At 44.8% G+C, this 25,802-nt stretch overlaps 1 protein-coding gene across 3 annotated transcripts; it reads left to right on the top strand.

Moving 5' to 3' along the window:
• The first annotated feature begins 36 nt into the window (after nt 1–36).
• SRR (serine racemase) lies at nt 37–25,727 on the top strand. Of its 3 annotated transcripts, none has more exons than XM_056127872.1 (8): nt 37–190; nt 17,732–17,903; nt 20,990–21,116; nt 21,291–21,394; nt 23,403–23,522; nt 23,797–23,871; nt 24,836–25,045; nt 25,362–25,727. In XM_056127872.1, the coding sequence occupies exons 2-8, from the start codon at nt 17,736–17,738 to the stop codon at nt 25,575–25,577; spliced, it is 1,020 nt and encodes a 339-aa protein (XP_055983847.1). In that variant the 5' UTR covers nt 37–190; nt 17,732–17,735; the 3' UTR covers nt 25,578–25,727. The 3 variants fall into 3 exon arrangements, with proteins under 3 accessions (XP_055983847.1, XP_055983846.1, XP_055983848.1); XM_056127871.1 differs by having other exon boundaries at nt 37–195; XM_056127873.1 differs by having other exon boundaries at nt 43–150.
• The last annotated feature ends 75 nt before the right edge of the window (nt 25,728–25,802 follow it).

Genomic DNA, 25,802 nt, shown 5'->3' with positions numbered 1-25,802 from the left:
CTCCCGCCTTTCCGCCTTCAACGACGGTGGCCGCGCTGGGAGGAAAAGCGCGCGCGGCACGCACGTTCGGCCGCCGGCGGACGCGAAGCGCCGGTGCGCTAGGCCGGGCGGAGGCGGGCGCCGCGCGTGCGCAGAGCGTGGTCGGGCAAGGTGAGCCTGAGGCTGGACCGGGAGGCTCGGCGGCCGAGAGGTGAGGTGAGGCGAGGCCTGGCCGGGGCAGGCGGGCGTTCGCGGCGTTGGCCGTTGTGGCCGCCGTGGTGGTGGCCACGGAGGACTCTGGCGCAGGTCGGAGGCTCGGTTTAACGGAGACGCCCCACGGTCCGGCCTCCCGTCTTTGAGGCCAGGGTCATCCGCCACCGGCCGGACTCGTGCCCGGGGCTTGCCCCGCGAGGGCCGAAAGAGCTTGTCAGTTCTAGTTTTGTGTTCCCCCTTTTTCCCCGCGGAGTAAAGGAATACTCGAACCTTCGTCAGTTGCCTCGAGTGACATAGCTGATACGTCCCCGAGTATCCGAGTCCCTTCTGGCAAACTGCGCCCTCGGGCTTCGCTTCTTTTTCTTTTTCATCTGCTATAAATGAGTTTTGCTAAGGGAAGGAGTTGTGGGAAGTGAATCCGGAGGCATTCTAAATCGATCTGGGAATTTTTGTGTCACCGTGGGTTCTTAGAGAATTTACTTCCGTCTTTGAAATGTTGCTGGAGGGGGCTGGAGCTGTAGCACAGTGAATAGGGCGTTTGCCTTGCACGCGGTCGAACCGGGGTTCCGGTTCCCAGCATCCCATATGGTCCCCCGAGCACCGCCAGGGGTAATTCCTGAGCGCAGAGCCAGGAGTGAACCCTGGGCATCGCCGGGTGTGACCCAAAAAAGCAAAAAATAAAATGTTGCTGGAACCTAGGAGCGGTCAGATAATGCCCCGTTCTTGTTCAGAAATATGGCGAAGCTCCCTCCCCCAAGTCGCCTCCCCCCCACCTTTGCTCTTGAGTTTGTTGGGAGTCTACTGGACCGATACGCCATCGAGGAGTTAATCAGTTTCTTGGTCTGGATCTAGAAGTTTCTGAGAATCTCTGACAGCTGGGTTAGTTCCTATTATGTAACAGACACTTCAGCAGGTTAAGCAAATGTAGACGCAAGTCAGCAGATACATGCAAATATTTAACAGTTCAAACGAAGAGTAAATTATTTGATCAGAGCAAATGGCAGTCTTCGTGAAACAGAGGGAGAAAATGTTAAAAAAAATAATTCATTTTCACACTGAAAATGGAGACAAGCTTTCTTTTTCAAAGATGGTAAAGTAAAATGACAAGGTGATGAAATTCAAAAGATGACAAGAACTGACTGAGAAGGAGCAATAATTCAAAGAAAATTATTCTTAGCTGATAGAAAATTTTAAGACAAACTCAACCCTCAGATCCGAAAGACTCAGGAAATACTAGGTAAATGTAAGGAAAAGATAGCATGCTAGACCTGTATTGCAACAAAACCTTCTGACTTTTAGACTGAAAACAAGCATTGGCATGGAAATCTTCAAAAAGTATTGTAAAATTTTGTTTTAAAGACTGTTGCAGAGCAGTGTATAGAATAGGATAATAGGATCTATCTTATCTAAGCAAAACACAGTTTTATTGCATATGTAATTTTAATAGAAATAGAAAAAGTGTGAAGAACACTTTTATTTCAAAATTATTTCTTGACTGAGTATGTGCATCACTGGTAGAGCACTGCCTTGCCTGAGTGAAGCTTTGGGTCAAATCCTGTCACTGCCCCCAAAATACATTTTCTTTGTTGAAGAGATTGGATTTGATGGTAAAGGCTTGGGACTGGATGGAGTCAAAGTGATAGTACAGCAGGTAGTATACTTGCCTTGCATGTAGCCAACCTGGTTTCTATCCCCAGCATCCAGTATGGTCCCCCAAGCCTGATAGAAGTGATTCTTGAGTGCAAAGCCCAAAATAATCCCTATGTACCAGCAGATGTGCCCCCCACTACCCTCCCAACCCCCCCCCCAACAAAAAGAGTAAGCTGGAGGCGTAACATAGCCAGCAAGGCACTTGCCTTGCATATGGCCAACCCAGGTTTGATCCCTGGCTCCCCATATTGTCCTCAGAGCCCATCCAGGTGTGATCCCTGAGCACAGAGCCAGGAGTAAGTCCCGACCACTGCCAGGTGTGGTTCCAAATTTTTTAAAAAAAAAAAAACTTTTTGGGGGGTGGAGCGATAGCACAGCAGGAAGGGCGTTTGCCTTGCACGCGGCTGACCCGTGTTCGATTCTCAGCATCCCATATGGTCCCCGGAGCACCACCAGGAGTAATTCCCGAGTGAAGAGCCAGGATTAACCCCTGTGCATCGCCAGGTGTAACCCAAAAAGAAAAAATAAATAAATAAAAGTTTTAATATAGGGGCTAGAGTGATAGCACAGCCCATAGGGCATTTGCCTTGTATGCGGCTAACCCAGATTCGATTCCCAGCATTCCATATGGTCCCCTGAGCACCACCAGTAGTAACTCCTGAATGCAAAGCCAGGAGTAACCCCTGTGCACTGCTGGGTGTGACCCAAAAGAAAAAAAAAAGATGTTTTAAAATAAGTAGTCACAAAACAACAAATGTAGAAATAAAAGATAAAAGGAAACTGAAAGAGAGAGAAAATCAGCAATGGGAACAAAGAATAAAACAAGATAAAATGAAGAACTCATCATTCAGAAATAAGACATTAAAATAGACATATTTGAAGGCCAGAAGAGAAAGTACAAGGATTGAGGCAATTGCCTTCCACATAGCCAACCTCACTTTGATCTCTGGCAACAAATATGCCCTTTGGCCACCACCAGGAGTGACCCTTGGGTTCTGCTGGGTTTGGCCCAAACCCCTTCACCCAAATAAAGAAAAATAGACAAATTTCTGGCCGTAAAGAACTTAAAGGATGTCCTTTTTTGAGATCTCATAAGTAATTCAAACATAGTTCATCAGTCTCAGGCTTCCTCTTAGTATACTAACTTCACTTGTCTTTTTTTTCTTGTTTGGTGGCCACACCAGCAATGCTCTGGTGTTACTCCTGGTTCTGCACTAAGGAATTACTCCTGGTGGATCACAAGGGACCATGTGGGATGGTAGGAATTGAACCTGGGTCAGCCCCATGTAAGGCAAGCTCCCTACCAGCTGTGCTATCTCTCTAGTCCCTTCACCTGGCTTATCAATAAATTAAATCTAAATCAAAACCCAGGGGATACCCTTGACACCTCTTTCTCCTACCTTCCCTCCATTCACTCTTGTATCAGGATATGTATCATATAGTGGAGAGCTATGGAATTCTTAATCTCAACATTCTCTCCTTTTACTCTCCAAAGTATTTAGCTATAAAAACAGAAAAAAAAATCTATTTCAGGTTTTTTGTTACTTTTGTTTGTCAGGTTTTTGGGATTTCTTTTTTGGGGGGTGACAGAATTATTTTTTATTTGGGGGCCATATTCAGCAGTGTTCAGGCCTTTCTCTTGCCTGCACTCAGGAATTACTCAGGGACCATATGGGGTGCCAGGGATCAAATCCAGGTTGACTGCCTGCAAGTCAAGCACCCTACCCACTGTACCATCACTCCAGTCCCTGGTTGGTTTGTGTGGTTTTGTTTTTTGTTTTTTGTCTTAGAGGGGAGCCAAACCTGGCAGCTCAGGCAACCAAGTAGTGCCAGGGATCAAACCCAAGGCTCTTGCTTGCAAACCCTTTGCTCCAGCCCTTTGAGCCATCTCTCCTACTTTCTGTTTTCTTTTTTACTTATTTCTCTTTTCTTACACTATATTTGCTTCTGTCTTTCATTCTCTGCTGGATTTAAGGCAGTGATACTGTTTGATTCACACTGTCATCAGAGACCTTTCTCAGTTTACCTTGTTTCCCTTCATTCCTGTTCCTGCTCTGTCCTTTCAGTAGCTCAGCTGGTGGAATGGTAGCCTCTTCTCCAGTGTTTCTCTCCTTAAAGATACATGTAACCTTGAAAAATGTTACGGTATTGTTTTATATATGTATGTGTTTTAAATGTGCATAATTAATATTGTTATAGAAATCATTCTTCATATTTCTGTAAAAACTTCTGACTGTTGCATATTATTGTCTTAAATGTCCTCATAAGTGCCCACTGGTCCTAAGCCAGCAGGGACCCATCAGTTGTTTTTTTTTTTTAACTAAAACTGAGAAAATCCTTCTCCACTGTAGAAATCATAAAAATGTAAAATACAGGAGCTGTCAACAGCCACCTGTCCTGTCATGTGGAACCAACTGGTCTGCAATGAAAAAATTGAAGTCGACATGCAGAAAGCAGCAGAGGTGAAAAAAGAGAGAATCCTGGAAACTCAAGTTACTGGTTCTAATTTTTCCTTGAAGCTCCATATTCCTGCCATTTTTGTGGGTCATCTGTCCTTGGATACCATGAGCCAGTGAATTTCATCAACCTCATCTTGTGCCTAAACCAGTTCAAGTTGGGGTTCTGTCTCTTGTAATCAATGGTCCTAATTATAATCTCTATACTCATTCAATTTGGTGTGTTTTTATTTATTTATTGTTATTTTACAGTGCCGAAAATTGAACCCAGATCTTACATTTGCAAGATATACTCTCTCCCACAAATAATACACCTCCGGACCTAATATCTTTTTTTCAATAGTAGTAAAATACATGTAGCATATAATGTAATGGGACCAGGAACATACATGTTTTGCATCTGCAAGCCCTGGATTTAATCCCTGACACCACATTAAAAATAAAGATACAGGGGCCAGAGAGATAGTACAGGGGTTAAGTACTGGCATTGCCTTGAATGCACAATTGTTTGGCTTCCCGCATCACAGATGATCCCCTGAGCATTGCCAGGAGTCATTCCTGATCACAGAGCCAGGAATAGCCCCTGAGGTTAAGTTACTTGCCTTTATTTGCCTTGCAACAACGGTTCAAATCCCAGGATTGCTTATGATCCCCTGAGCATTGCCTGGTGTAACCTCTGACCATAGAGCCAGAAGTGATCCCTGAGCACAGAACCAGGTGTGGTCCCTGAGTATTGAAAGTTGTGCTCTTCCCATCCAACTGCACTTCACACACCCCCCAAAAAAAACCAAAAAACTATACACTGGACTGGAAGCATAATATAACAGATAAGGCCTTATCTTGCACAGCTGACCCGGCTTTGATCCCCAGCATACCATATGGCACCGAAGCACAATCAAAAGTAATTCCTGAGCGCAAAGCCAGGAGTAACCCCTGAGCATTGCTGGGTGTGGTCCAAAAAACAAATCATCTGCACACAGAGTCATAAATAGCATTAATACTTTTTAATTTACTGAGATTTAAGTGCTGTCTAATGGTGTTAAGTACATTCATATCGTTATATAACTAATCTCTAGAATTCTTGCAAAACTAAAACTGCTCATCAAGCAACTTCCATTTCTGTCTGCTCCTGGCAACATAAGTAAAACCATGTGGGTTTTGTGTGTGTGTGTGTTTGATTGGCTTAGATCATTTAGCCTAATATCCTCTAGAGCAGGACTGTGGTCCCCTTACAACCTTTTTTACTCCTATGAGCCCCCTCTTTCACTGGTTGACTTCCTTATCTTGTACCATCACCATCCCCCATTCCCCCTCACCCCGCTCCCAATTTTCATTTCTGGTCCTCTTGGAATACCCTGAGGCCCACAGGAGGGTCATATGGCTCCTGGTTGGAAAATATTGCTGAAGAGCATGGAAGGGCCAGAGAGATGGCTCAGAGGGCTGGAACACTTGCTTTACATGTGGAAGTTCTAAGTTTGATCCCCAGTATCACCAGAAGTATGTCCTGAGCACTGCAATGTATGGCCCAGAAACAAAACAAAAGAAGAATATCCTCTTTATTCTTGTACATAACAGAATTTCCTTTACCTTTAAGCTGAATAATATCCATTGTGTGTGTACATTTTCTTTATCCATTTATCTGTCAATAATTCCTTCAATTGCTTCCACCTTTTGGCTATTGTAAATAATGCTGTGTTCATAATATTCAAATACATCTTTGAGACTCAACTCGCAAGGGTGTGTAATCCAAAACTGGAATTGCTGGCATACTTTGTAATTCTAGATTTAATTTAATTTTTTTTTGAGGAACTTCCATACAGTTTTCAATAGTAACTACATTAGATCTGGAGAGAGCACAGCAGGTAGGGTGCTTGCCTTACATGCATCAACCCAGGTTTAATCCCTGATCCACTCCAGGAGTGATCCCTGAACACAGAGCCAGGAGTAATCCCCGAGCACAGCTGGGTTTGGCCTCCCTGTCCCACTCCCCAAAATAGTAACTACCATTTTACTTTTCCTGTATAAATGCACAAAGGTTGACAAAGGTTCATTATGATTTCTCTACATCCCTTCCAAAACTTTTTATGTGTGTTGAGAGGGCCACACATCGCGACGCTCAGAGCTTATTTCTGGCTCTGTGCTCAGGGAATCACTCCTGGTAGGCTTGGGACCATTTGGGGTGCCAAAGATTGAATTCAGTTTGGCTATGGACAAGGTAAGTACCTTACTCTATCTCTTCATCCTCCCTTCCCACTCCCACCCCCCCTCTCCCGTCACTGCCAAACTATTTTAAATAGCAGTAAACCTAATAAGTATAAGGAGAGTATGTTTTGGTTTCGGGGGTGGGGGGGCGGGAGCGGTTTGGCCCTCATATATGCAAAGCATGTGTCAGACCTGTCATTGTGATTTTTTTGATTTGCATCTTGGCTAATCATTAGTGATAACTACTGAGCATCTTTTAAGGTTGGCCATTTGAGTTTTGCATTTTTTGTTTGGTATTTGGGCCTCATATGGCAGTGTTCAGGGGCTAATCTCACCTCTCTGCTCTCAGTCACTTCTGGCAATGCTCAGGGGACTATTTGATGCCAGGGATTCAAACTAGGGTCAGCAGCATACAAGGCAAAAAACCTTAATGTTTATACTCTCTCTCCCACCCCCAAAATGTATCTTTTCTACCTCCACTTTCCTACCCAAGCCCCTGCTGATTTTCATGTCAGTACGACTATGGTACTTCAAGTTTTTTGTTATCAGTCCTTGTATTTTATAATTATCCTTAACCTTTTAGCTTTTATGATGCAATCAAGAAAGAATCAGGGAAATTGGATAGGTTTCCTGCATGTACCTTGTATGCAGCTTACCTGGTTTGATCCCCAACATCACCAGTAATCCCTGAACACAGAGCCAACAGTAAACCCCGAGCACAGCTGATATTCTCCACCAAAAAATAACCAAGGAAATAATTCTAATATTTTGGTAAACTCAACAATTTTAGATTCTTTTTTACAAGTCAGACTGTTACTGCTTACAAAGTCTCTGAGTTTCATATATTCCTCATTTTCCTCCTATATTCCCCCATACATAATCTGGGCTGTCACAACCAGACAGAAAGCTCAATAACATGGGACTAAAGAAAAAAATAGGAGTTAAGGGTGCTTGCCTTGCAGGAAGCCAACCCCAATTAGATCTCCAGCACCAATGTATGGTCCCTAGAGAATCGCCTTTTGTGGTCACAGAGGACAGCCAGGAGTAAACTCGAGCACAGCTAAGTGTGACCCAAAATCTGAGTGCACTTTTCTTTGCATATGTAATGGAAACCTTGAAACTTCAGTACTTAATTAGATCCCTGTTTGCTGTTTCTTTTTCATTCACCACAACATAACCAGAGTGGTTTTCTGAAAATATGGTTCTAACATGTCATTTACTTTTTAGTCGGAGGGGGGGGGTGCTGGCAGAGGAAGGGAGGGTGCAATCCACTATGCTTTGGGATCACTCCTTGGGCTACTTGAGGAACCTTATGTTGTTCTGAGGATCAAACTAGGGTTGGCTTGTGAAATAATAAGGCATTAATCCATGTCCTACCTCTCTGGCCTGTCCATTGCTTTTAAGGAAAAAAAAAAACACCAAAGTCCAGGAAGATAGTACTGGAGGCAGGGAATTCACCTTGCACGCAATCATTAAATACCTGCCAGAACATACGATTCCCCCAAACACCACGTGGGGTCACTGCCGAGCACAGAACTGGGAATAGCCCCTGAGCACCGATGAATGTACCCCAAAGCACCACACACATAACCTCAAAAAAGACCATGAGCCAGACAGTACAGAGTGCTAGATGCACATTTTGAGGGTTTACTACCTGGCACCACAGTGTCCTGCAGCAACACTAGGACTCCCTTGAGCACAGAACTGGGAATAGCCCCTGAGCACCGATGAATGTACCCCAAAGCACCACACACATAACCTCAAAAAAGACCATGAGCCAGACAGAGTACAGAGTGCTAGATGCACATTTTGGGGGTTTACTACCTGGCACCACAGTGTCCTGCAGCAACACTAGGACTCCCTTGAGCACAGAACTGAAAGTAGCCACTAAATACAGCTGGTTTGTTTGTGCAGGGGCGGGGGTGGGGGAGGGGGTGTTGTGGGTTTTTTGAGGTTTTGGGGGGTATTTTTTTTTTTGGTCATACCCAGGCCAAGCAATAGCACAGCGGTAGGTCGTTCGCCTTACTAAGCAGCCAACATGGCCGACCCGAGTTCGATTCCTCCGCCCCTCTCGGAGAGCCCGGCAAGCTACCGAGAGTATTCGATATGCCAGACACAGTAACAACAAAGTCTCCGATGGAGACGTTACTGGGCCCGCTCGAGCAAATCGATGATCAACGGGAGGGCCTTTACCACCTTTACCTTTACCACCCAGGCCAATGGTGTGGGTTATTCCTGGCTCTGCACTCAGGAATAATTCCCAAGGGACCATATGGGATGTTGGGGATTGAACCCTGGTAAGCCACATGCAAGGCAAATGTCCTACCCACTATACTATCACTCCAGCCCCTGCCCCCCACAACACAGATGGATATGACAAAAAAAAATGTATTAGTCATGGTCCCTGAATAATCTGGAACCTGCCAACTTCACTCTTGTATCAACTCTCATTTCATCGCTATTTTTACACACATTGACTTCGTTTTGGGGCCATAATTGGCAATGCACAGAAGTTACTCCTGGCTCTGCACTCAGGAATTATTCCTGATAGTGCTCAAGGGACCATGTGGGATGCTGGGGATTGAACCCTGGTCAGGAACATGCAATGCAAGTGCACTACCCACTGTACTATTTCTCTGGCCCTGTCACACAAGTTTCTGGAATATTCCAAGATTTTTTCTCTTGAAAGCCTTCAAAGTGTTAGTGTGTCTACCTGAAACATTTAAAGCCTTCTCCTTAAAACATACATATGTGTTAGTTTTGGGACTAAAGGGAGTACGGTGGTGCTTACCTTGGACATGTCAAATCTGAGTTTCCATCCCCCAGCACCACATATGTCTGAGCACCACCATATGTCATCCCTGAGCATAGGGCCAGAAACACGAGCCAGGAATAAGCCCCGAGCACTGCTAGGTGTGCACCCAGTAATAAATGAACAACGGCAACAAAATGTATAGTAACTCTACCTGAAACACTTTTCCCTCTGTTCTGCTTGTTCATCCTCCTATTCAGGTTTTACTACTGGTTTCAATCATGAATAACTTTGGATATCATGGTGATTCAATAAATTGAAAAGATACTTTTGCTACTGGTGAGATAGTTGATGGGCTGGAGGTTGTGCCTTGCATGCCTGAGCTCTGGTTGGATCCCCTATCATATAACCACCAAGGTCCACCCACAAGCATCCAGCTGGGAGTAGCCCCTGACACCCCTGGGGTCCTTCCTACACCTTAGACCATCCTTAGGTCTCCTATATAAGTATAGGAAATCGTAACAATTACCCAAAGTCATCTGTCAACATTTGCAAACATATTTTGAATTGTTTATTACATATTACACAACTCTCAACCAAACTATGAAGGCAGAATAAATGTTTCTTTTGGATCTGGGGCCTCACTCTGAAGTTCTCTTGGCTATTTTTGATTCTGTGTTTTGGAGTTTCTCCTAGCAGTGCTCTGGAACTACATGCAGTGGTAAGGATCAAACCAAGACTGCATGCAAAGCATACACTGAGCCCATTGACCTATCTCTAGCCACAAGCCTATTTTGGGGAAGTGAAGAGAGCGGTGAGGCAGGGTGGGGGGAGGAATTGGTTCACACCTAGCAGTGCTCAGGGCTTACTTACTCTTGATTTAGTCTCAGAGGTCACTTGTCAGGGGGACCATACATAAGTGGTGTTGGGGATTGAACCAGAGTTAGCTACATGCAAGGCAAACACCTTACTTTCTGTACTCTCCAGCCTTAAGTCTATTTTTCTAACAGTATGTAGTTACACCAAAGAGTTTTGGGGTTTTTGTTTGTTTGGGGGCCATACCCAGCAATGCTCAGGAGTTATTCCTGGCTTTGCACTCAGGAACTACACCTAGCTGTGTTTAGGGAACCATATGGGATGCCAGAGATCAAACCAGGGTCCACCACTTGGAAGGCAAATACCCTACCCAATGTACAATCATTTTGGCCTAATTAGAGTTCAATATATAGAAGGTGTTCAGTGTGGTGTATAAATGAATACTACATATAAATGAATAATATGAATAAAATGACACATATTACTATGCACAACTTTATACTAATTTTAAACTAAATTTGGTGATTTTGCTAAAAGTACATAAATGAATTCAGGATGTAGAAAATTCACATACACTACTATGAAATCATTGAAAAAGTTATCAGAGGGACTGGACTGATAGTACAGTGGGTAAGACACTTGCCTTGCACATGGTTGATCTGGGTTTGATCATCTGGGCACCTCATATGGTCCCCTGAGCCCACCAGGAGTGAACCCTGAGTACAGAGACAGGAGTAAGCCCCGAGTACCACTGGATATGGCCTCCCCAAAAGAAATATTACTGGAGGGAGCTAGAGAGTTCAGCAGTCCACTTGCCTTGTGTACCCAGCATGGTATCCCATGCACCACCTTGAGTGATTCCTGAGAACAATACCAAGAGTAAGCCTGAGCACACACAGGTGTGGCCCCCAAAATAAAAATGGGGACCAGAGAGATATTTCAGTGATTAGGAGACACACCTTACACAAAGCCGACCTGAGTTCTGTCCCCTAAGCACCTTCCCATGTGGTCCCCTAAGCACCTTCAGGAGTAACCCGAGTATAGTCAGGTGTGTCCCCCCCAAAAATATGTAAATTGTAAATTTGTAGGAGCAATACAAATTGGGCTGGAGCAATATAGTACAGCAGGTAGGGTGTTTGCTTTGTACACAGCTGACCTGGGTTTGATCCTCAGCACCCCATATGGTCCTGCTAACACCACAATGAGTGACCACTGAGTACAGAACCAGGAGTAAGGCCTGAGCACCACCGGGTGTGGCCCCAAAACAAAAACCAGAAAAATTAAATTGGAAAATATGGAGCTTTGTCTTGCACATGACTGACCTAGGTTCAATACCTGGCAACCCATACGGTTCCCTGAACACTGTCAGGAATAATTCCTGAGTGCAGAGCCAGGAGTAAACTCTGAGCATTGCTGGATGTGACCCCATCAGAGGCCCCGTGGAAAAATAAAATATATGGATATATTTTTTCTGTTGCTGGATGAGAAAGAGAGAGAGTGAGGGAGAAGGAGAGAGCGAGAGAGAGGCTAGGTTCATACTTTGCATGCAGGAGGCCTGAATTCAGTCTCACCACATGATTTCCTGAGCATCGAACTGGGAGTAGCTCATGAGCACCACCAGTATATCCCTGCTATGTAGACAAAAAGCCACATGTACAGTACGGCAGCAGAGTACAGCCACATAAAAACTAATAACAAAGAGAAATGTTTAAGTACTATAATAAAAATAATGGGGTAGGGAGAGAGTACAACGGGTAAGGCACTTGCCTTGCACACAACTGACCCAGATCCAGTGCCTGGAACCCCATATGGTCCCTCAAGCAGCCTGGAGTGATCTATGAGCAGAGTCTGGAGCAGACCATGAGCACCACTGGGTGTGGCTCCAAAACCAAAATAATAATAATGGGCGACCCAGAGAGAGAGAGTACAGTGGACATTACCTTGCATGTACCCAATGCAGGTTCTATCCCGAGCACACATATGCACCACTAATCTCTACCAGGAGTGATTCCTGAACACAGAACTAGTAGTGAGTGATGAGTACCACCAGGAGTGGCCTCAAAACCTAAATAAAGAAGTAAATAAAAATATGGGAGTAAAGAGATAATACAGGGGGTATGGTGCCACCAGCAGGTCTATCTGTACCTGTGAAGCGAGTGCATCAGCAGCCTGATGGCACCTTCAGACTTCCAGATACACCAAACTTGCTGCTGTGCCTTTGGCCAGACCCCAAAAACTTGGGGCAAAGTTTACCAAGAAAGTAAACGGCCAAAAGTTAGGTATGTGGGAAACACACCCACATACACCACCTCTGAAACAAAAGAAACAAACCACCTCTGGCTCAGCTATATAATTGGAGGCATGGCCTCTCTGGTTCCTGATTGAACTGCTTAATGGCCATGATCCCAGAAACTCAGAAACAAATCTTGAAACCCAGTGGCTTTTAGCAGAAATGTGTCTGGTCCCTGCAGTAGATTACTGGTGCTGGGCCAACCCAGGTAGGAATAGGTTTCGTGCCTTGGTCTGTTCCCCCTGGTGGCCTAATGGCCACCATCCTCCAGAGGCCACTGGACAGTTAGGTTTGGGCCCACAGTGACGAGACACATAGGGCCTCACAGGATGGGGGTGGAGCCAGTCCTGTCCTCCCCACCCCAACGAGACCCCAACTCATCGCCCACGAACGGCCTCTCTGGCTCCTGATCAAGCTGCTTAACAGCCATGATCCCAGAGATTCAGAAACAAATCTTGAAACCCAGAGTCTTTTGGCAGAAATGTGTCTGGACCCCACAGTAGGTTACTGTCGCCGGGCCACCCCAGGGGGGAAAGGGTTTTGTCACTCGTCTGCTTCCCCTTGGCAGCTCGATGGCCGTCATCCTCCAGAGGCCATTGGACAGTCAGACTTGGGCCCACAGTGATGAAACTTTTTGGACCTCACGGAATGGGGGTGGAGTCGGTCCTTTCCTCCCCACCCCAACGAGACCTCAAGTTATCGCCCACGAATGGCCTCTCTGGCTCCTGATCAAGCTGCTTAATGGCCATGAACCCAGAGACTCAGAAACAAATCTCAAAACCCAGCGGCTTTTGGCAGAAATGCATCTGGACCACACAGTAGGTTACTATCACCGGGCCACACTAGGGGGGAAAGGGTGTTGTCACTCCACCTGCTTCCCCCTGGCGGTTCGGTGGCCATTATCCTCCAGAGGCCACTGGACAGTCAGGTTTGGGCCCACAGTGACGAGACATGTTGGGCCTCACGGGATGGGGGTGGAGCCGGTCCTGTCTTCCCCACCCCAATGAGACCCCAAGTCATCGCCCACGAATGGCCTTTCTGGCTCCTGATCAAGCTGCTTAAGAGCCATGATCCCAGAGACTCAGGAACAAATCTCGGAACCCAGCAGGTTTTGGCAGAAATCCCTCCAGATTTAATTGTTAAAATTTTGGAATTTCAAAATTGCACGGTCACTACTGCAGCCACATGACATCATATGTTATTCATAACCAGTAATAGAAAACAAATTGTCTATGGTTGCTTTTTCAGCAGATCTGAGTGTTGGGGTAAAATCTCAAATAATAATGGTGGGTCTGGTGTCAAAATATTGAATGTGATCAAAGTAGAGAGAGAGAGTAATATGGAAATCATCTGCCCCACAGGTAGGGGGGAGGGTGTGGGATGGGGGTATACTGGGGTTGTTGGGGGTGGAGAATGGGCACTGGTGAAGGTACGGGTGTTTCATTGTATGACTGAGACTTAGACCCAAAAGCTTTATAACTGCTCTCACGGGGATTCAATAAATAAAATTATAAAAAATGAAAAAAAAAAGAAAAAGATGGTAGGGCACTTGCCTTGCAGGCAACCAACCAGGTTTGATCTCTGACAACCACATGGTCTCCTGTGCACCTCCAGGAGTAATTCCTTAGTGCAGATCTAGGAGGAACCCCTGAGTATTGCTGGGTATGATCTCAAAAGCAAAAATAAAAGAAAAAATATTTCCAGGGTAATATACAGTGGTTTAGGGCACCTGCATGTGGCCACCCAGGTTTAATTCTTGGAATCCCAGATGGTACTCTGAGCACCTCCAAAAGTAATTTCTGAGTGCAAAGTCAGGGGTAATCCATGATCATTCCTGGGTGTGGCACCAAAACAGTAACAACAACAAATAATTTTTTTTAAATAATGGAGCAGGAGCTGGAGAGATAGCGCAGCGGGTAGGGGGGTAGGGCGTTTGCCTTGCACGTGGCTGACCCGGGTTCAATTCCCAGCATCCCATATGGTCCTCTGAGCACTGCCAGGAGTAACTCCTGAGTGCAGAGCCAGGAGTTACTGTGCATTGTCAGGTGTGACCCAAAAAGCAATAAATAAATAAATAAATAAAATAAATTAAATTAAATAATGGAGCTAGTGACGGTGAGCATAGGGACTTGTACCTGGCTAACCACTGTTCAATCTTGCAATCCTTGGCACTGTGTATGGTCCTCCAAGCATTATAGGAGTCATCCCTGTGAGCACAGATCCAGGAATAGTCCATGCATACCACTGAGTGTGGCCCCAAAACCCAAGAGAAAGAAAGAAATACTACAATGTAAGTAATAAAAAATGGGGGCTGAGATACTGCTTAGATTGTTGAGTTTTCACACAACTCAACTCAACACAGGATACATAAGAAATAAGAAACGGTGGGGAAAAAAAACAGTAGGCTGTGGCGAAGGTTGGCCCGCTCGCAGGCCGGGCACAGGCAGGATGTGGAGGCGGCACTCCGTGGGCTGGGAGCAGACTCCCTAGGCTCTTCAGGGAGGATGGGTGAAGGATGGGCGATGGACATATTCCTCTCCCCCCCCCCACCGCGTTGTCTGATCTCTCCTTTTCCGGCGCAGTTGTAGTCGTCTGTTACAGCCATAGTCTCGGTCATCAGAGTTCCATCATCCTAGTCTCCTCACAGACCTCAAAATCTCCAAAGTCTCATTTTTCCTCCTTGTCTTCTTGTCTTCTCTTTGTTGTTGTGCTCTCTATCTTCTTCCTTTGTGCTCTGCTTCTGTGTGTGCCGTTGTGCGCTTTTCTGTCTGTCTAGTCTCTGACTCTCATCTCTGTAGTCTCTCCTCTGGTCTCCATTTCTGGTCTCAGTCTCTCCAGTCTTTGTAGTCTGTCCTTTTCTAACTTCACTCTTCTACTTCTAACCTTGGCATTATGCTCTGAAGTCCTCTGTCTTGTATCCATGCTGTTGTGCTCTGTCTCACACTTTCTGTCTCCTGCCGTTGTCTTCTTCAGTCTCTGGTTTCTTCTTCTGACCTCTTCTAACCCTGTGACCCTAATGACCTTGCAACCTTGGCAACCTTGTACTCTTCTGACTTCTCCCAACCTTCTTACCCTTTGACTTCTAACCATCTGACCTGACCTCCCCAGTCCCTTTTAGCATAGTTTATATAGAAATCATGTAGGGTGGGGATACAAAGGTGGGGTTGAACATTAACAAATCAACAAAGAGAGGTAAAACCATTCCTCCAGTAAATTAACTCAAGGACAAAATCTCATCTGAAGAGATTACTCAGATTACTAGGAGATTTCGCTCAAGAGCAGGATTCCATTTAGGGTGTGTTGCTTTCTTCTTTCCTCAGCTAGTAATCCACTTAAATAGTCATAGTAAATTTACTTCTTATAATATTTCTAGCAATGCCATTTTGTATGAGCACAGTAAGAGATATATTAAGTTTAAAGTTTGGTTCTTCCCAAGGACATCTCTCTATATATTCCAGACCACAGTCCTCAAACCAGGTTAGTCTTCCTAATCCCAGCAGGGTCCTTATTCAGTTACCTCTTTTGGGTCATGACAGAGTTTGTCCATGACTGTGCTCTTAACTTATAGTTAAGTATTATGGCGCTTAGCTGGGCCCATTTCCATTCCAGGGTAGCTCACAGCTTGCCCTGGATCCATCAGTCTCTCATCAGGACCCTGCTTTTAGAGTGCTACGAACTAAGGGCAGCTGAGGCTTAAGTCAAGTAAATACAGATGCCTAGAAGTAAATATTATTTTTGAGTCAGTTAACTTCCATGTTACATAGCATAGCATCAACTGTCTTCCTGTGTGTATACAGAAAGCTTATTGCTAAATAAGCCCCATACAAATGACATAAAGGAAAGAGAAAAGCAATATAGGATTACTAGTTGTGCCTCAGTTGCTCTGTTGTAGGAATGGCTCAATAGACCTTAAGCTCCCTGCAGGAGCAGCAAAGACAACCCAGTGCTCTCCAACAAGAATAAGTCAAATACTTGGGACTGGAGCAACAGTAAAAAGGGTAGTAAGTTGCATGTGGCCAATGCAGGTTCAATCCCCAGCACTCCATATGGTCTCCAGAGCCTTCCAAGAATGATTTTTACACCACTGGGTATGGCCAAAAAAATTGAGAATGAAGTCAACCATTTTGCATAGATGAAGTCCTGGGTATGGTTTCCAGTACTACCATAAAAAGAAACAGAGAAAAATGGAGATATATAGGAGTTACTGAATACAACAATTATGGAATGGTAGTGCAGCAGGTAGGGAACTTCCCTTGAATCCTGTCGACCCAGGTTTGATTCCGTGTTGTCCCACAAACTCTGCAGGACTGATCCCTGAACACAGAGCCAGAACTAAGACCTAAGTACTGCCTGTATGATCCCTGAATGCAGAGGCAGAAGAACGTAAGCCCTGAGCACCTGTATAGCCCCCAAACAAACAAAACTATTTTGCTTCACTAAAAACAACACAACACACAAAGCAATTTTTTTCCTAGAGAAGGTGAAGGTTCACAGTCAAGTTGATGAACAGGTACAGATTCAACTGATGTGCCCACACACCCATACCATATTATGATTATGAACCATCTCAAGTCCATAGTTGACACTAAAGTTCACCATTGTTTCAGTCTTTGGGGGCAGGGGGTGCTTACAATAGGGCTTACTTCTGGCTCTTCATTTGGGGATCACTTCTGGCGGGTTCAGGGGACCATATGTGGTACCAGAGGTTAAACCTAGGTCAGCTGCATGCAAGGCAAGAGCCCTACCTGCTGCACTATTGCTCTGATCCTTGCAATATAGTTTTTATTGAAAATTACTTAGAAAGATGTGAGGAGAGAGAAGTTGTTTTTTGTTTTGTTTTTGTCTTTTTGGGTCATACCCGACAATGCTCAGAGGTTACTCCTGGCTCTGTACTCAGAAATTACTTCTGGTGATGCTCAGGGGACTATATGGGATGCTGAGGATTGAACCTGGGTCATCCGTGTGTAGGGCAAATGCCTTACCTTGTTGTACTATCACTCTGGCCCCAGAAGTGTGTTCAGAGAGAACACAGAGTGGAAATAGACAAGCAAGTGAGCAAGTGAGATACATGCTCAAGGGAGAACACGAACACGGACTTGAAAAACAAACCTCTCTCTCTCTCTCTCTCTCTCTCTCTCTCTCTCTCTCTCTCTCTCTCTCAAGTAAAGAGACATAGAGGTATATGTTCAAGAGAGAACACGCTTGCCTTGCCTTATAAGCAACCAACCCGTGTTTGGTCCCTGGCACCACATATGGTCTGCTGAAATGCAGGCCAGTGTTGTATATCTTATGATTTGCATTTTCAAAATCTTTTCCAATTAATACACTGTCTCGGGTTTTGCTTTGATCCCCTTCCTTATTCCTGGGTTTCAGAACCATGAATCCTCAGTACTGCATCTCCTTTGCTGATGTCGAAAAAGCTCTTATCAACATTCAAGATTTTGTCCACCTCACACCAGTGTTAACAAGCTCCATTTTGAATCAAGTAACAGGGCGCAATCTTTTCTTCAAATGTGAACTCTTCCAGAAAACAGGATCTTTTAAGGTAACAACCAACCCCTTTTGATGGTACATTTTTGCCTTCTAAAATATGTTATGTATAAAGTTATTTGATCCACCTGTCTACCCAGTGAAGTAGGTAGAAGTAAATTATTACCTTTTATGCTGAAAAGGGACTATAGAACATTTCCTTTGATCAAGGAAACATTATAGTATTATTGAGCCACTTTAAGACAATCTCAAAATTTCTTTTCATTAGGGTAATCATACAATTATCAAAGAAAGACAAGCTATTTGAAACGGTACCTTGTAGTGACTAAAGATAACTAATGAGATAAAGGTATCAGCCTGGTCTATTAAAGACAAAATGGGAGTGATTACTCTGTATAAAACCAGTTTAAGGGTCAGAGAGGTAGTATAGAGGGTAAAGTAAGTTTGCCTTGCCTTGCTTTGTAAGCAGCCAACCTGTGTTTGTTCCCTGGCACCACATATGGTCCGCTGAGAACAACCAAGAGGCACTACTGGATTTTCTAACTCTTAATTGACCTTTAAGATACTTTTTTTAGGGACTGGAGAAATAGTACAGGGGGCACTTGCATTATATGTAGCAGACCTTGGTCCACCACTCCCCAGCACTGTATATGGTCCCCACTCCCCCAGCCGTCAGGTACCGCTAGGACTAACCCCTCGTGTACTATTGGGCGTATCCCCAAAACCCCAAAGCAAAAAGAAACAGGTTGGTGAGAAGTGTCTCATGATGAAAGGGGATATAGACAGAGAAATGCCCTGAGTACATGCTTTGTATGCTGGACTCCCAGTACCACACAGTCCCAAGCATTACGAGGAGCACCCCAAGCACCATCAGATGTGGCATGTCCCCTCAACAAAAAGATATAAAATATTAATATTTTATATCTTTTGTTTGAGGGGATTAAAGAGACTAATTTTGTCAATAAGATCCATAAAGTCGAACCAAGTACTGTTTGATCCAACTGGTACAGATGCAGAAGTGGGAGACAGCTCAAAGTGCTAGAGTCATGCTTGGCATGCAGGAGCACAGAGTTCAATCTCTAGCACTTACCCGAACACTGCTGGAAGTGCCCCCACACCCATCACTGAGCTGAAAGTTGTCCCCTGGGTACCACCAGGTGGAGCTCAAAAAGTCAAAACCAACTTTCAGAGGATGAGTACTTTTAGCCAAATCAGGGAGTGGATCTTAGGGACCTGAGAGATGGCTCAGAGGGATGTTAGTGCATTATCCTGGGCTTAATCCCCAACACCAAATCCTCCAAGCACTATGGGTATTGCCCATTCCGTCCGTCCAACCCTAAAAGCGTGTTGGACTGGAGAGATGGGTCAACAGACAGTGATGTTTTGATTGCAAGAGACCCAAGTTTGAGCCCCAAGCACAGTTGGGGCCAACCCCTGGGCACAAAGTCAGGAGATGCCCCTAAGCATCACTGAGTGTGTTACCCCCCACCAAAAAAAAAAAAAAACCCTACAGATAAAGGTACCCGCATGCTTAAAAGGTGACCTAACCTGGTAGGAAGGGAACTAGAAAGATTTTAATGTAGCAAACCACTATAATTTGATCCCTTTTAGAAATGCTGTGTAACTTGGGCCAGAGAGATGCAGTACAGTGAGAAAGTCAGTGATAGGATACATGTCATGCTGCATATGTATCTGGGCCCAGGCCCCTTCTCTCCCCCAGAAGGGTTTCAGCTTATAGTTTGTGCTTCATCTTTAAAAACATAAGGAAGCTCCGTGACCTGCTGCCACCCATCTGTCTGTCCATGATTTCGTGTGTAAAATGTCACTTTCTCAGTGGAATAGACCCCCAGGAGGACTTTTGTGTAAAAAAAAATAAATAAAAATAAAAAAATAAGCAGTCAGGTGCTGGACAGAATATGGGAGTTAGGGGATCTCTCTTGCATATGACATATCCCCCAATTCAATCCTAAACACTGCATATGATTCGCCAAACATCAGGATTTCCCATGCAGCATCAGTGCAGTGGGTGTGAAACAACCCCCTCGCTCCCCCCCGCCAAGAAAAAGATAACCTTTATAGTCTAGTGAAAATATTAGATGACAATGATCTTTCACACAGAATCAGTTGAGATTTGATAAGTAGAAAAATGTGGCTTCACCAAAATAGAAGATAGACAAGTGATATTTAAAGAATAAAATCAGGGTCAGAGATGAGGTGAAGGCATGTGCCTTGAATGTGGCCAACCCCAGTTCCTGACACTGCATATGGTATCCCAAATCTTGCCAGGAGTAATTCCTGAACACAGGGCAAGGAGTAGCTAATGAAAACTGTAAGGTGAACTCCAAAACCCCAAATTTATGAAAAAGTAAAAATCAGTCAGATTTAGTGATACGAATCAGAGACAGTATAATACATAAGGAGCTTGTTTCACACACAACTCACCTGGGTTCAATTCCTGTACCCCATACAGTCCTCGAACACCCCAAGGAATGATCCCTGAGCACAGAACCAGGAATCAGCCCTGAGTGCTGCTGGGTATAGTCCCCAGACAAAAACAAACAAAGAGCTGGGCTGGGGCAATAGTACAGTGAGTAAGGCCTTGCATGTAGCAGACCTGGGTTTGACCCCTGCAATCCCATATGGTCCCCTGAACACCGCCACAAAAATTTCTGAGTCCAGAGCCAGCCAAAAAACCAAAAACCAAAAACAAAAACAGGAGGGGCTGGAGGTTTGCCTTGAGTCAACCTAAATTCAATCCCCAGCACCCCATTCAGTCCCGTGTCTCTCAGGAGTGATTCCTGAATGCAGAGCCAGGAGCAAGCCCTAAACACCACCGGGAGTGGCCGAAAAGAAATGGGGGAAAAACACCCAAAACTAGAATTGGAAAATGTAGAAAAGTTCCTTGATCTTTTTGAGGAGAAACTTAAATTCCTTGGGGGAGAGGCTGGAAGGTACAGAAGGCAGAGAGCTTGCCTTAAACATGGCTGACCTGGGTTCAATCCCTAGAACTCCAGATGGCTCTTAGCCCTGACAAGAGTGATCCCTGAGTGCAGAGTGAGGAATAAGCCCTGAGCACCACCTGTGTGGTCCAAATACAAAACATAGAAATTTAAGTGCATGAATTCACCATCCCTTTTTCAGATTCGTGGTGCCCTGAATGCTATCAGAATTTTGGTTTCTGCCACTTCAGAAGAGAAGCCCAAAGCCGTTGTTACTCACAGTAGTGGAAACCATGGCCAGGCTCTTGCTTATGCTGCCAAGTTGGAAGGTACTTGATTTCTCAGAAATTATGGGTAGGTTGAGCCAAGGAGTGGGAAAATACTTTCAGTGAGTAACAATAGCCATGGCAAATAAACTTCTGTATCATTCATTACAGGCAACTGAACAGAGTTTTCGATCATAAATTCTCCTTACTTGTGCTAATCATGTTTCTCCTTCCCAGGGATTCCTGCTTATATTGTGGTGCCCCTGACAGCTCCCAATTGTAAAAAGCTGGCAATACAAGCCTATGGAGCCTTCATAGCCTACAGTGAACAAAGTGATGAGGTGAGGAGAGCAGTATTTAATTCAAACCTAACAATATGCCACGTGAAACTTTTTAGCTTAAGTCTCTCACTTGAGTATCGTAATTGCCATCTTGTTTAGTATCTAAAACCAAACTCCTGGTCAGGGATGTGGCTCAGTGGTATATCACTTGCCTTGCACCCTTGCATGTGAGAGGTACTAGGTTCAATCCCCAGCGCCACGCACAAGTAAAACCGAACTCCTGACCTTATTCCCCAGTAATGCTCATCTTCTAATCTTCCCTATTTCAGTAAATGGCAACTTTTACTCTCCACCCCCCAAAAAAATTGGGAGGGGTGACACCTAGCAGTGTTGTGAGGCAGGTCCATGGAAGCTGAGAATTGGGTGAACATGCTCCAGAAAAGTATGTGCTCAGGCCATTTTACTCGGGGCCAAGACATTTATTTTTGGGCTACCTCCTCCTATGCTCAGGGCTATCATTTGGTGCTGGGAATAACATTCAGGGCCGTAACAAGGCAAATGCTCTACCAAAAAGAGCTACATTTCCAGCTCGACACCCTTTATCGAATTTTTTAGGTTGGCATGTGTGCAGCTACAGTTCTAGCCCCAGCATCACCAAAGTGAGCCTATTTTGTTGTTTCGAGCACTGGCTGGCCATAGTGCTCATATTTAGTTCCGGTGTTTATTAGGGTTTCAGCCATCAGGCTGTGGGTTCACACACTGACCTGCCAGGACTAGAATTTAGCTGAGGCAAATTATGGTTGTGGTGCTTACCAGGGGTTGTACATGGTGCTTGCATCTTATTATTTTTGGTTTTGGGGACCACAGAGGATGCCAGGAATTGAACCCTGGTCAGCCCGGTGGAACAGAAGCAACATATCTGCTGTATTATCACTCTGGTCCACTGCAGGTCATTTATTAGGGGTTTTTGTTTTTAAATTTTTATTGAATATCCACAAGATAGACCATGACCATTAAGCTGTTCATGATTGGGTTTCAGTCACACAATGAGCCAACACCATTCCCTCCACCAGTGCACACCTCCCACCACCAATCATTGTACATCGTTTTAAGTGGTAGTGTTAACCAGGGTTGCACTCCTCTGTGGTGTTAACACTCCTTGCTATAGTGGCAGGGACAGGTAGTACAGCTACCAAGCTCAAACAGATCTGCCTAGACTGTGCTTCACCCCTATGGGGCACTTGGGATTTGAACTAAAGGGATTTAAAACGTGCAAGCTAAGCTAGGCTACAGTACTGTGGCCTTCAGACCCATTTTCTTTTTTGGCTTTTTGGGTCACATCTGGCAATGCTCACTGGTTACTTCTGGCAGTGCTAGGGAACCCTATCAGATGCAGAGGATCAAACCTGGGTCCACCACTTGGAAGGCAAATGCTCTAGCCCCTGTACTGTGAGCCCAGACCCATTTTTCTGTCTCAGAGTAGAGGGTTTGAGTCACAACTGACGCTGCTCAGGATTTACCTCTGGCTCTGCACTCCTGGAAGAATATTTGGGACCACATGGGTTTCCAGGAATTAAACCTGGTTCAGCCACATGGGAAGGCAAGCTTCCTACCTACCTTACTACCATTCCGCCCCTGAACAGGGACTATTTCCCATACCTGAACAAAATCTGAGAGATGCGGCTGGAGATAGTACAGCAGACAGAGTGCATGCAGCTAACCCTGGCACCCTAAGGGCTCTGCAAGCCCTCCAGGACAGGCCTGAGCAGAGCCAGCAGAGCCAAGTATACCCTGTGCATAGCTGAGTATAGACCAAAACCAAAATAAAACAGCATTGCTTCTGGTCCATACTCAGCTATGCACAGGGCATACTTGCCTTAGGTCCTTTGAGGCACTTGCCTTATATGCAGTTGAACTGGGTTAGTTCCCCAGCACAACATATGGTACCTAAGCAAAGTGGAATAAGGCCACACTACCAGACAGTGGCCCAAATAAAAACAGAAAATGACTAATAAAGTGTTAATGACTGAATTTAATTTGCTAACCTTTAAGCTGGTAATTTTTTCAGTCCAGGGAAAATGTTACCAAAAGAATTATGGAAGAAACAGAAGGCATCATGATACATCCCAATCAGGAGCCTGCAGTGATAGCTGGGCAAGGGACAATTGCTTTGGAAGTGCTGAACCAGGTAAAAAGCCTAGTTATAATTCTTATTTTTAAAATTTGGGGGTCACACCTGATGGTGCTCAGGGGTTATTACTGGTTCTGCACTTGGGAATCACTCCCGGCAGGCTCAGGGGACCATATGGGATGCCAGGGATTGAACTCAGGTCAGCTGCATACTATTGCTGACTCCTATAGTTCTTATTTAGCAACTGATAAAACTGGTGGCTAGCTCTAGGATCAATTGTTTTATTATTTATATAAAACTGGCTAATAATAATTTATTTTTCTAACTAAAGGTTCCCTTGGTAGATGCATTGGTGGTACCTGTAGGAGGAGGAGGAATGGTTGCCGGAATAGCAATTACAATTAAGGTGAGAAAACTTTTGGAGAAAGTCTCATTTTGAGAATAAAACATTTTATTTTACATCATAGTATACTGAGGCTGCTTCTCTAGCACCCTCATTTCCCTCATATTGACACTTTTTTCATTCATCCCCTGGCATTTGGGGTGGAACCCCCCCAACCCCCCCGCACCATGCCTTTTGCTGTTCTGTGTCATACCCAGCAGTGGTCAGGGCTCACTCCTGGCTCTATAACCAGAGATCACTTCTGGTGGCACTGGAGCCAATATGTGGTACCAGGGATCGAACTTGGGTCAGCTGCATGCAAGGCAAGTGCCTGATCCACTATGGTTACTCTCTGGACCTCATGACCCTTTTCCTTTTCTTTTTTTGGCTTTTTGGGTCACACCCAGCGATGCACAGGTTACTCCTGATCCATGCACTCAGGAATTACTGACAGTGCTTGGGGGACCACGAGATGCTGGGAATCAAACCCGGGTCAGCCTCATGCAAGGAAAACACCCTACCCGCTGGTGTTATTGCTCCAGCCCCACAACCCTTTTCTTAACACTGTAACTGTAGGCACAGAAAGCTTTAAACTCTCCAATCCATCCTTTCTTTAAATTCTCACCTACTATGCAAACCAGGCGATATTCTTTTCAAATATACCCTTTTCCACAGAAACAGATATAATAGTAGGCAACCGAAGGGAAGCATTAGGTATACAATTTAAAGTGCTTGAAGGTTCTATCACCTATTAAGAAGGAAGAAATATGTTACCTGGTTCGAAGCAATGCAACAGTGGGCAGGGTTACTGCCTTGCACGTGACTGACCTAGGGTCTATACAGGCAGTCTGAGCCCTCCCAGGTGTGATCCCTTAACACCTCTCGGTGTGGCCCCAAAACAAAAACAGAAAGTGTTGTCTCCACTTCCTATTCTATCGCAAGCAAATGTTGTGGCTAGCTTTAAGAAGTCTACTGTTCCTCTTCCCAGGCGCTAAGACCTAGTGTGAAGGTGTATGCTGCTGAACCCCTAAATGCAGATGACTGCTATCAGTCCAAGCTGAAAGGGGAGCTGACTCCCAACGTTCATCCTCCAGAAACTGTAGCAGATGGTGTCAAATCTAGCATTGGCTTAAACACCTGGCCTATTATAAGGGACCTTGTGGATGATGTCTTCACTGTCACAGAGGATGAAATTAAGGTGAGGTTCTGACAGTCAAGGAAACTGCAAATGGTGTCACTTCCTAGCAACCGAGTGACAGGGCTTTGTGTAGACGACCTTCATGACATATGGGAGGATGCCCTGGATATTATAGAATAACTACTCTGAACAGTAGAAAAATTAAAAGACAGAAGTGGGGGGTGGGGGAAAGCCCTGCTCCATTGTCAAACACATAGTAAGAGCAGTAAAAATGAACAGACTGGGCTTTTAACTTCATCTGGGCCTTATAAAATACCAAGAAGCAGACTCTCCCCTCTTCTCTCATTCACTAACTCTTACTGCTTTGTACCAACAGCATGCAACCCAGCTGGTGTGGGAAAGAATGAAACTGCTTATTGAACCAACAGCTGCTGTTGGTATGGCTGCTGTGCTATCTCAGCATTTTCAAACAGTTTCTCCAGAAGTGAAGAACATTTGTATTGTGCTCAGTGGTGGAAATGTAGACTTAACTTCCCTCACTTGGGTAAAGGAGGCTGAAAGGCCAGTTCCTTATCAATCTGTTTCTGTTTAATTGATAATGTAAAACCAGAGATGGGATTCAATGTTAAGACACTTGCAAATTGTTTCCTAGTCACAATCAATTTCCTATCTTCTCTGCTTAAACAGCTTTCAAAATCCTAACTGTAGTCAGATATTTCAGTAAATCTTTAAGTGTTTTTTCCTTCTTTTTGACATGGTAGGAACAGAAAAATATCTGTACTAATCAGAAACACCTTGTCATGGACATAAAGTGTTA

Source organism: Sorex fumeus, unplaced genomic scaffold (genome assembly GCF_029834395.1).
Source record: "Sorex fumeus unplaced genomic scaffold, SorFum_2.1 ptg000063l, whole genome shotgun sequence".
NCBI classification, from domain to species: domain Eukaryota; kingdom Metazoa; phylum Chordata; class Mammalia; order Eulipotyphla; family Soricidae; genus Sorex; species Sorex fumeus.
This window is presented reverse-complemented; position numbering and strand designations above follow the sequence as displayed.